Source organism: Taudactylus pleione, unplaced genomic scaffold, assembly GCF_031769625.1.
Source record: "Taudactylus pleione unplaced genomic scaffold, aTauple2 ptg000296l, whole genome shotgun sequence".
NCBI lineage: Eukaryota > Metazoa > Chordata > Amphibia > Anura > Myobatrachidae > Taudactylus > Taudactylus pleione.
In genome coordinates this window covers 13,817,106-13,829,823 of record NW_028284698.1, presented here as the reverse complement: position 1 = coordinate 13,829,823, position 12,718 = coordinate 13,817,106, and the positions used below count along the sequence as shown (strand labels likewise).

At 43.2% G+C, this 12,718-nt stretch overlaps 1 protein-coding gene across 1 annotated transcript in view; it reads right to left on the bottom strand.

The window, feature by feature from the left end:
• GUCY2F (guanylate cyclase 2F, retinal) overlaps window positions 1–12,718 on the bottom strand; it is a 149,699-nt gene that overhangs the window by 28,452 nt on the left and 108,529 nt on the right. The window contains exons 12-14 of the mRNA XM_088482930.1: window positions 9,960–10,123; window positions 5,529–5,721; window positions 2,227–2,401 (exon numbers count right to left, since the gene is read on the bottom strand). Of these exons, the coding sequence (XP_088339056.1) occupies window positions 2,227–2,401; window positions 5,529–5,721; window positions 9,960–10,123 (532 nt within the window). The remainder of the gene's footprint in view (window positions 1–2,226; window positions 2,402–5,528; window positions 5,722–9,959; window positions 10,124–12,718) is intronic.

Below are 12,718 nucleotides of genomic sequence, written 5' to 3'. Positions count from 1 at the left end.
TGCTTATCTGATGCCAGAATGTAGGCAAGTGTGTGCTTATCTGATGCCAAAAATTAGGCAAGCGTGTGCTTATATGATGCCAGAGAGTAGGCAAGTGTGTGCTTATCTGATGGTAGAGAGTAGGCAAGCATGTGCTTATCTGATGCCAGAGAGTAGGCAATCGTGTGCTTATCTGATGTCAAAAAGTAGGCAAGCGTGTGCTTATCTGATTCCAGAGAGTAGGCAAGTGTGTGGTTATCTAATGCCAGATAGTAAGCAAGCGTGTGCTTATCTGATGCCAGAGAGTAAGCAAGCATGTGCTTACCTGATACCAGAGAGTAGTCAAGTGTGTGCTTATCTGATGCCAAAAATTAGGCAAGCGTGTGCTTATCTGATGCCAGAGAGTAAGCAAGCATGTGCTTACCTGATTCCAGAGAGTAGGCAAGTGTGTGCTTATCTGATTCCAGAAAGTAGGCAAGTGTGTGCTTATCTGATGCCAGAAAGTAGGCAAGTGTGTGCTTTTCTGAAGCCAAAAAGTAGGCAAGGAGTGCTTATCTGATGCCAGAGAGTAGGCAAGTGTGTGCTTATCTGATGCCAGAGAGTAGGCAAGTGAGTGCTTATCTGATGCCAGAGAGTAGGTAAGGGAGTGCTTATCTGATGCCAGAGAGTAGGCAAACTTGTGCTTATCTGATGCCATGGAGTAGGCAAGTGTGTGCTGATCTGATGCCACAGAGTAGGCAAGCGTGTGCTTATCTGATGCCAGAGAGTAGGTAAGCGTGTGCTTTTCTGATGCTAGAGAGTAGGCCAGTGTGTGCTTATCTGATGCCAGAGAGTAGGCAAGTGTGTGCTAATCTGATGCCAAAAGTAGGCAAGTGTGTGCTTATCTGATGCCAGAGAGTAGGCAAGCGTGTGCTTATCTGATGCCAGAGAGTAGGCAAGTGTGTGTTTACCTGATGCCAGAGAGTAGGCAAGGGAGTGCTTACCTGATGCCAGAGAGTAGGCAAGCGTGTGCTTATCTGATGCCAGAGAGTAGGCAAGGGAGTACTTAGAAAGTAGGCAAGCGTGTGCTTATCTGATTCCAGAGAATAGGCCAGTGTGTGCTTATCTGATGCCAGAGAGTTGGCAAGTGTGTGCTTATCTGATGCCAGAGAGTAGGCAAGGGAGTGCTTAGAAAGTAGGCAAGCGTGTGCTTATCTGATGCCATAAAGCAGGCAAGTGTGTGCTTATCTGATGCCAAAAAGTAGGCAAGCGTGTGCTTATCTGATGCCAGAGAGTAGGCAAGCGTGTTCTTATCTGATGCCAGAAAGTAGGCAAGTGTGTGCTTATCTGATGCTATGGAGTAGGCAAGTGTGTGCTTATCTGATGCCAGAGATTAGGCAAGTGTGTGCCTATCTGATGCCAGAAAGTAGGCAAGTGTGTGCTTATCTGATGCCAGAGAGTATTCAAGTGTGTGCTTATCTGATGCCAGAGAGTAGGCAAACTTGTGCTTATCTGATGCCATGGAGTAGGCAAGTGTGTGCTTATCTGATGCCAGAGAGTAGGTAAGCGTGTGCTTATCTGATGCCAGAGAGTAGGCAAGCGTGTGCTTATCTGATGCTAGAGAGTAGGCCAGTGTGTGCTTATCTGATGCCAGAGAGTAGGCAAGTGTGTGCTTATCTGATGCCAAAAAGTAGGCCAGTGTGTGCTTATCTGATGCCAGAGAGTAGGCAAGAGAGTGCTTACCTGATGCCAGAGAGTAGGCAAGCGTGTGCTTATCTGATGCCAGAGAGTAGGCCAGTGTGTGCTTATCTGATGCCAGAGAGTAGGCAAGTGTGTGCTTATCTGATGCCAGAGAGTAGGCAAGGGAGTGCTTAGAAAGTAGGTAAGCGTGTGCTTATGTGATGCCAGAGAATAGGCCAGTGTGTGCTTATCTGATGCCAGAGAGTAGGCAAGTGTGTGCTTATCTGATGCCAGAGAGTAGGCAAGGGAGTGCTTAGAAAGTAGGCAAGCGTGTGCTTATCTGATGCCAAAAAGTAGGCAAGCGTGTGCTTATCTGATGCCAGAGAGTAGGCAAGCATGTGCTTATCTGATGCCAGAAAGTAGGCAAGTGTGTGCTTATCTGATGCCAGAGAGTATTCAAGTGTGTGCTTATCTGATGCCAGAGAGTAGGCAAGTGTGTGCTTATCTGACTTATCTGATGCCAGAGATCCTTTGCCAGGAAGAGTAAAAAAATATGTTCTCATTTGTTCCTTAAGGAAAGTATATTACCTGAATGAAGGCCTATACGGATCCGTACAGGGACATCAGGCATGTGTCGCATTTTGAAAGATCCCACTGAGCTGAGGATATCCAGGGACATGTTAGCAATCTCTGCTGCGTGCCTATTGCCATTCTTCTTAGGAAGGCCTGATGCAACCATGTAGGCATCTCCTATTGTCTCTACCTGTCGTCACAAAATCAAGACAACAATCCTTACATATTGTCATGACTAGCAATCTGAAAATCATGTATGTAATAAAAAGAATAATACATATGTCTGAAAGTCAGGTCAACATAGTTGCCTAACTACGTTTTACAATAGAGAGGGGTTTGTGGTTCAATCAGAAGTATCCCTAGCTATCATACTGCTTAACATCAAATATGGTTTCTCTCATCCCTTCCACATACTATAATACAACTGTATTAGTGCAGTGTACAGCTACTCTCAGTTTATTCTTTATTATATTTACTATATAGCAAGAAAACAGTAATTTAGGAGTTTGCTTTTGTTGTTCATTGAGAAATGTTTCCTGACCCAATGCTGCAGCCTGAGGCAGCTGCCAGTGTCAGCCTTCCTAAGTCTAAAGACCGCCCATACACGGTGCGATATGCACCTTGCGACGCGACGGGGGATATGACGGCCGACATATCGAGCGGTCCCCACACACGGTGCGATCACCCCCACCCGCTTAGCGCTGCATGGGATCATACATCGCATCCCCAGATCAAATGAACCTGCAGTAAGAACTTGATGTGTGATGTACGACCCCACGGTAGCGCGCTCTGTCCGATATCATGCCCATACATGGTACGATATGGCAGCGATATCGTACCAATCCGTTGGATCGGCTGTTATATCATGCCATGTATGGGCAGCTTTAGTCTGTGCAATGTGAGAAATTACCTCTTTTACACATCCAATGGAGTCCATATATCTAGCCTGTAATTGGGCAATTCCCCATTCTGCCAATGCCGGAGTCGGGAGATCAGAGAAATCCGACATCTGGCTAATCTCAATTCCCCAATTCCAACCTAAAAATGGTAAAAATTGGTGTGTTGAGGATTTATTACATGTTGAATTTCCGTAATCCCCAGACAGATTGCCGATCATCGATGTACACTGATCGACGTTTTTGAATTAAATGTTTTTTAAATAGTATTATATCCAGAGTTATTGCAGGATACCAGGATTGGGATTTTTGGGGGGTTTCAATGGTGGCTGAAGGTGTGGCTGAGAGATGACGCAGGGAGATTATGGTGTGCTGAGAGATGACGCCGGAGGGACATGATGGTGTTCTGAGAAACAACGCAGGGTTGGGATGATGGTGTGTTGAGAGATGATGCAGGGTGGAGATGATGCTGTTGCTGAGAGACGCAGGAGGGAAATGTGTGTGGCTGAGATATATATACAGTATATATATATACAGTCAGGTCCATAAATATTGGGACATTGACATAATTTTCAGATTTTGGCCTCTCTTCACCACCACAATGGTTTTGAAATGAAACAAACAAGATGTGCTTTAACTGCAGACTTTCAGATTTAATTTGAGGGTAATTACATCCAAATCGGGTGCACGGTGTAGGAATTACAACAGTTTCAATATGTGCCTCCCACTTTTTAAGGGGCCAAAAGTAATGGGACTATCAACTCAAAAGCTATTTCATGGACAGGTGTGGGCTATTCCCTCGTTATTTCATTATCAATTAAGCAGGTAAAAGGTCTGGAGTTGATTCTAGGTGTGACATTTGCATTTGGAATCAGTTGCTGTCAACTCTCAATATGAGATTCAAACAGCTGTCACTATCAGAGAAACAAGCCATCATTAGGCTGAAAAATGAAAACAAACCCATCAGAGAGATTGCAAAAACAAGGTGTGGCCAAATCAACTGTTTGGAACATTCTTAAAAAGAAAGAATGCACCGGAGAGCTCAGCAACACCAAAAGACCCGGAAAACCACGGAAAACAACTGTAGTGGATGACAAAAGAATTATTTCCCTGGTGAAGAAAAACCCCTTCACAACAGTTGGCCAAATCAAGAACACTCTCCAGGAGGTACATGTATATGTGTCAAAGTCAACAAACAAGAGAAGACTTCACAAGAGTGAATATAGAGGGTTCACCACAAGATGCAAACCATTGGTGAGCCGCAAAAACAGGAAGACCATATTAGAGTTTGCCAAACAACATCTAAAAAAGCCATTACAGTTCTGGAACAACATCCTATTGACAGATGAGACAAAGCTAAACTTGTACCAGAGTGATGCAAAGAGAAGAGAAGGAAAGGAACTGCTCATGATCCAAAACATACCACCTCATCAGTGAAGCATGGTGGTGGTAGTGTCATGGCGTGGGCATGTATGGCTGCCAATGGAACTGGTTCCCTTGTATTTATTGATGATGTCACTGCTGACAAAAGCAGCAGAATGAATTCTGAAGTGTTTCGGGCAATATTATATGCTCATATTCAGTCAAATGCTTCAGAAATCATTGGACAGCGCTTCACAGTGCAGATGGACAATGACCCGAAACATACTGCAAAAGCAACCAAAGAGTTTTTAAGGCTAAAAAGTGGAATGTTATACAATGGCCAAGTCAATCCCCTGACCTGAATCCGATTGAGCATGCATTTCACTTGATGAAGACAAAACTGAAGGGAAAATGCCCCAAGAACAAGAAGGAACTGAAGACATTTGCAGTAGAGGCCTGGCAGAGCATCACCAGGGATGAAACCCAGTGTCTGGTGATGTCTATGCGTTCCAGACTTCAGGCTGTAATTGCCTGCAAAGGATTTGCAACAAAGTATTAAAAAGTGAAAGTTAGATTTAGGATTGTTTAGTTTGCCCCATTACTTTTGGCCCCTTAAAAAGTGTGAGGCACATATAGAAACCGTTGTAATTCCTACACCGTTCACCTGATTTGGATGTAATTACCCTCAAATTAAATCTGAAAGTCTGCAGTTAAATCGAGGCAAAAATATGAAAATTCTGTCAATGTCCCAATATTTATGGACCTGACTATATATATATATATATATATATATATATATAATATATATATATATATATATATATATATATATAGATGTTTTTTCAATCCTGCGTTTGCCACTGGGTTCTATACTGTTTGTAGCAGCCAGCAATGTGCTTGTTCCTATGCAACTACTTGCAGTAAAAAATCTATTCACTTATAAAGATTGATTTTTGATTGACTAAAGATTATAATGATGTATCTTATATCATTTTTGATCATAATACAGCAAATATTCAATACAGTAAATAACTCACCTTATATACATAAATAACTCACCTTATATACATCATGATTTCCTATCACAGCATCAAACAATGTGTACAAGTCATTGAGAAGATCTACCACTTCAATGGGCTCACTCATTGCTGATATGGTAGTAAAACCCACTATATCACTGAAGTATAATGTAACTTCATCAAACCCCTCTGGTTCCACTGTGCAGCCCATTTTTAGTGCTTCGGCAACAGATCTGAAAATCAAACAGATTGTATCAAACATTACTATACAATACAGCAATCCTATAGGAAACCCTGAAAATTGAAATAGGACTCTAGTCTGAAATTGTTTGTTGAAAGCCCCAAAACATCCTATTGCTACCATTTGGTAGATAGATTGAGAATAACTGACCTACAATACATTACCAACAGGATGTAGTTATGAGACCGGAGGCCATCCCGTCAGCGTAATACCGGCAAGGGATTTAAAATAGGCATCAAAATACTGATGCCTATGTTAACCCCGACACTGGAACGCCAACGACGCCAGCCCGAACAAAGGTAAGTCCAGGGTGCTCTTAGCGTTAGCCGTGCGGAGGGGGGGGGTAGGGTTAGGATTAGGGAGTCTAGCGGGGTTAGGGTTAGGCTTGGGGGGGAGATTAGGGTTAGGCACCCCTAGGGGGGAGGGTTAAGGTTAGGCACCCCCAGGGAGAGATTAGGGCAAGGCACCAGGGGGGTGGTTAGGGTTAAGCACCACTAAGGAAGGGTTAGAGGGAGGATAGGGGAGGGTTAGTTAGGCTACTTAACTGCCCCAGTCGGGCTAAACAACCGCCAGTATTTCAATCCCATTCCGTTGGGACATCTGTAATCAAGAAAACAAATTTTGGACTGATTGCTTCCAGCAAAGGTACACACACATACTTTTGCTGTGTCCGGCATGGTATGGTTTTTTCCCAGTTTGTTATTTTAACCCTTTGGATGCCTACAGGGAACGAAGCGGACATGAGCTAAGGATGGTGAGCTAACCACAACCCAACTGTCAAATGGCAACAACTGTTTCTGGGTCTTCAGCAGCATATTTCAGGCAGAAGTGCTATTCCAAGTATGAGGAGTTAGGCACTCTACTGAATTTTATAAGGTATAGTGGCCAGCATAGTTACTTTAGTTGGGCAATATAATTTTTAAGTGAAGGAAAATTTAAACCAGCTCTTCAAAACAATGCACAAGCAGGTCCAGACTATATTGAATACACCTTATAAAAATCACAGGAATCTATTCATGACGTGCATAAGGAGACTCTCTAGCTGTGGTACCAGTGGCACATGCCAGAAGAACATGCTGGCTCTTTTGATTCCATTAGAGCTGTGAAGCCTTAGACTTTCATCCCGCTTCAGAATAAGGGGAGGGGGGGTGGTTATTAAATGTGAAGGAGCACTAGCTATTTTTTTATTTTTGTAAATGTGCACATTTGTTGGCATATTATATGTATACAGAGGTGCACTACTACACTTTTTAATGTGTATATGGGAAAATAACATTTTGCAAGCTTGTAGTCTGTTATAATTATGTGTCTACCTGTGAAAGCAAAATCATCATAGTACTATCTCCTAACTGTTTTGGAACTCCACTTTTGATTAGATCCAACATTTCCCTTTTATCCTAAAACACTACTAACTCAAATCCTAACATCTTAATTAAGTCATGAGAGTCAAGGGACATTGAAGCTGCTTTGTTTATCCCATCTACTTTTCATCTTTGAATAAATTGTGTGTATAAATATACACATAGATGCGCATAGATGACACCATTAAATATAATTACCAGAACCTGATCTCTCTCACCTTAGAAGTACAAATGTAAGATAGTTTTGCCTCCAGTACTCAGCACAGCTAAGCCTGAAACGCCTCCCAAAAGATAAGATCGCCAACCACTTTAAGTATATTTTTAAATAACGAAAATGTGTTACAGGTTGAGTCTCCCATATCCAAAATGCGTGGGACCAGGGGTATTTTGGATAACGGAATATTCCGTATTTTGGAATATTTGCATACCATTATAAAATATCTTGGGAATGGGACCCCAATATACACACAGAATGCATTTATGTGTTATATACACCTTATACACACAGCCTGCAGGTAATTTTATACAGTATTTTCAATAATTTTGTGGCTCAAGGAAAGTTTGTGTACAGAAATGAAATTAATTTATGTTTCATATACACCTTATACACACAGCCTGAAGGTAATTTTTATACAATATTTGTAATAATTTGTGCCTTAGACATAGTTTGTGTACATTGAACCATCACAAAGCAAAGGTTTCACTATCTCAGTCATGCCAAAAAAATTCTGTTGCGACATTGTATCAATGATGTAACCACAAGATTAAACTCAATTAACCTTGTGGTTATGATGTAGCGGAACCCAGCAGAGACTTCAATGGATTAACCTTGTGGTTATGATGTAGCGGGACCCAGCATAGACTTCAATGGTGAATTCTCACCATTGATGCCTATGGGGAACACAGGCTGGCCGCATTCAGCCAGAGAGCTGCTCCGACAGAAATGCCCGTTGATTGGCTGGCGGCCCCCTCAATGACGGGGCACACGTGTGCCCCGGTCATTTAGGTGGAGCAAAGGTATGTGTTCACACACATACCTTTGCTGTGTCCGGCATGGTACGGTTTTTTCCCGGTTTGTTATTTGAACCCTTTGGATGCCTACAGGGAAAGAAGCGGACGTGAACTACACATAGGAGAGGTGAGTATGGATTTTTATTTCAGGTACCCCTATGGATTACTTCAGATACTAGGTGAGTATGTGTGAGTGTGAGTGTGAAGGTATGTTTTATTAAAATTTTACTTTCATGGTGTGTGTTTGTTTTTTACATATTTCTTTAGTTGTGGAACTACAAGTGTCAGTGGGCCCGTAATGCCCCGCATGCTGGTATTTGTGATTCTCCAAACACCAGCATGTGGGGGAGGCTTGCTGGTATGTATGGTTCTATAACTAAAGAAAATATTTAACCCTTTAATTGACACAAGACACGAACACTAACCCACTATCCGTCTAGGCCTGGGGTGCCCTGGAGAGGGGGACCCCTTTATTGGGGGGGTCTCCAACTCCCCAGGGATCCCCGGCCTGGGCTGACTAGCGGTCAGGAGTAATGCTCTGGCCAGGGAAACCCCCCCCCCCGCTAGAAAGAGCTCGGTGCTGGTTTCGGAATTTTCAGGGGACCCCTACTCGTTTTGTCCCCTGATTTTCCAAAACCAGCACTGGCTCTGCAAAGCCCTGTGCTGGTTCTTAATATACAGGGGCCCCTTACGCATTTTGGCCCCTGTATTTTTGGAACCAGGACAGGCTTTATAAAGCCCGGGGCTGGTAAGGCATTTGGGGAGGGGGTGCACGTCATTTGTATTTTAAAATACAGACAGAAGCCATCACGGATCTCACTGATCTGTGATGGCTTCTCTAAAACTCGCACCTTTTAATGCTACTCGCATTAAAATGTGTCAGTTTACATAGTCCTAAAGTCGCCTAAACTCGCATATGTAGTAGCCTCGAGCTGAAAAGTTTGCAGGCTATTGAATTTGCGAGTTTCAGGACAAACTCGCACTTTTTAAAAGTGCGAGTTTGTACTATTACTAAAACTGACACCCTATTACATTTGGCTCATGGTGTCTGGCCATCTTCTTGCACCAGAAGAGGCTGCCACATTTGTTTCGCTAACCTACGCATATATACCTATACAAATAGTGACAAGTACTGAAAAATAACTAAATGAAGTGACAATAGAAAAGAGCTGTTCGTGTTATATAGCTTTTCTCAGGAAATCTGCACATTGGCCCTGATTCAGAGCCGGACGCAAGTGGCTGCTCGTTCGCTCCGAGCGATGTTTGCCCAACTGCGCATGCGTACGGATCGTAATACGCATGCGCGAACCACTCAGTGCGGCCGAAATTCATGTGCTCGCAAAATAGCGAATGCCTGATAATTTGAGTGACAGAAAGAGGCGTATGTGGGTGGTAACAGGGGAAGGTGCTTGAAAACGGGGAGTGGAGATCCGATCGCAGGCGTGCTTAAAGGTCAAAATGGGCGTTTTATGGGTGTGCATATTTAAAACAGCAGCGTCATTGACCACGTCACTGGGTTATTTTAGAGCCAGAACTGCTTGCAAAATTGTGGTAGCAAAAACCAACCACAAGAATAGCGAGCAGCTCATACCCTGGTCGATGTACTCGATTAATCTAATAAATAGCGGACATGACGTAGGATGCGAGCGGCTAGGGGGTGTAGTTTCCCAAAAAACGACCGCAAGTTTTGTAAGCTCGTTCAGACCTAGAGGCGTGAACAGACCGCAAACAGCGAACGGTTCATTTGAATAGCCACCTCTATTTTCTTGACGAGCGAGCGCAAATAGCGTCCGGCTCTGAATCAGGCCCATTGTTTACTAATGAAATAAAAAAGGGAAAATGAAAAGAAACCACTTACGGGGGTAACATTTGGGTTAAGAGCTTTTCTGTTTTCTGTTTTTCAATCTCTAGTTCCTCTGTTCTCTCCCGTATTAAGTCCTCCAGGTTGCTCGAGTATTGTTCCAACATGCGCAGCATGGAATCAATAATGTTTGTTTTCTTCCCTTTATTGATATTTTTAAACTGCACATTGTGGAGATAAGAAAAAAAAATGTTACAGGTAAAACCAAATATACAAATAAAAATTCTTCAATTACTATTTTCATATGTGTTTTTCTACATTTTTCTGTCTCCCTTATTTTTCTGCTCTGATGAGGTTTCAGGAAGAGTCTGGATAAGATATTTATCTTTTACAAATAATAGTTCGGAGAGTAATTAACATTTAGAATGCGCAGAAGGTGTCACAAGCCGCAGTCACCTCCTGTTGGACAGCGATTCTCACAGGCTGGTTGCTGGGAGATGTAGACGCCACGCTGTAATCGTGTAAAGTCCTCCTATCTGGCTGACATCATCGTTGCTGGGACAGGCTTGGTGTGTCCTCCTTTTTCTACCCTGCTGGTGCTTTGCTCAGGTGCCGGTGATAGCGGTTCACGTGTTTCCGGTTATGCTGTGAGTCTCCTGTTCCAGTCGAGTATCCAGTTCCTCCAGTCTGTGTTGTTTTGCTCCTGCCGTTTGTTTCATCCAGTCGGCACAAGCCGCACCTCTGCACCCAGTGTTCAGTATTCTGTGTGTCGCCGCTTGTGGCAACCCAGCGGGACAAGTCACACTGCAGCGTCAAGTGTACGCAAGCCAGCGTGTTATCGCTTGTGTCAACCCGGCGGCGCAAGCCACCCTGCAGTGGCAATTGTATGATGCCAGTGTATTGCCGCTTGTGTCAACCCGGCGGCACAGGCTGCACATCAGTGTCAAGGATACACAAGCTAGTGTATTGCCGCTTGAGTCAACCCGGCGGCACTAGTCGCACTTCAGCGTCAAGTATACGCAAGCCAGTGTCCTGCTGCTTCTGTCATCCTTGCGGCACTAGCCGAACATCAGCGTCAAGAGTGCACAATCATTTGAACTGCTGCTTGCATCAACTCGGCGGCACAAGTTGCACTACAGCGACAACTCGCCAAGGATCTCAGCTCTCAAGGCTGCTACACGTCCAAAGGCCATATTCAGCTTCACAGCCTAAAGGCCCCAATTCGCCAAGGTTCTCAGCTCTCAATGCTGCTACACGTCCCAAAGGCCACATTCTGCTTCACGACCCGAAGGCCTCAATTTGCCAAGGTTTTCCAGCCCTCAAGGCTGAACGGCCGCTACTTGCCAAGAGTTTCAGCCCTCAAGGCTGTTGCAGGACTAATTCCAAATCAGAGCTCTAAACTTCACCAATACTTAGCCCAGAGGTATTATCAACTATCAGCTATCAATTATCAATCATCAACTATCAATCATCAACCATCGACTATCAATTCTCTCTTCAGTCAGTGACCTTATCTATTCTTCTATCCTCAAAGGATACCTCAACCATCATCCTTGCACAGACCTCCACTCTATTGAATATTCAGCCTTGATTTCGCCTAGGAATTATAACAAAAGGAGAGTTAGCATTTTCTGTCGTTCATTCCCAGTATTTGTCTGATATTTTCATCTGTTTGATATAAATACCTTCTACTACCTGTACTTATCCATGTACTCTAGGGGGTAAATTTACTACAATGAGAGTTTTTATAAGTGAGTTTTAAAAGAGATGTTGCCCATAGCAACCAATCAGATTCTACTTACCATTTAACTAGCACCTTCTAGAAGATAATAGTTAGAATCTGATTGGTTGCTATGGGCAACATCTCTTCTAAAACTCACTTCTAAAAACTCTCACTTTAGTAAATTTACCCCTAGGTGTGAGCATGGCATAGTACTGCCTATCTGGGCTCCTATCTAGGTATTATGACCTCCTTAAAGCAAGTTTTCTAAATTGCTTCTGTTTAATAGTTGGTTTCAATCCCACTTTCTAATCAAAAATCTATTTTTTTCGAAGACCAAGTTAGGACCATCACATTAAGCAAAATTAAAAATACTAGCTGTTTTGTACACTCAAGCACAGATGTCTGCAAAAGGAACCACTATTGACCAAACCTGGAGTAATGATACATTTGTTTCATGGACTCTTTTGCAGATAAGCTGAACCTAAAAGTGTACGAAATATGAAAATAGGAATCAATGATCCTTTAATTAACACAAAGCATGTTACATTCAGAATGCACTGGAGCTCAATGGAGACTTGGGGCCAAATGTAATAGGATGACAGTTTAGAAAATGTCAGAGTAAACTCTCACCTTTTAAACTCGGTCAGTGTAATAGAGTCAGAGAGCATGCACATTTGCATATTTTTATACTCAAAAAACTCTCACGATTTAACCTCTCATCCAGATGTTTTCCCATTTTGAAGATACAACTCAACCAATATAATAGCGTGAGAGTTTACTGCTAAACTCTCACATTTTTTAAACTTTCACCCTATTACATTTGGTCCTCAGGACCTGATTCAGCAAAGATCGCAACTGCTACAGTGTACAGTGGGCCTGATTCAGCAGTGAACGCTAGTGCGCTGCTGAACGCAGATTCCTCATGTTTGGGAATCTGTGCAGGCGCCAGACCCGTTCTGCGCATGTGCAGAACGGGTCTGCGAGTCCGCTTGCAAACTGGCAACAGACTGTCAGTGATTGACCAACGCAGCTCGGTTAACTAATGCAAAGGGGGTGTGATGCCTCCTGTGCATTACCATATCTGCAAAGGATC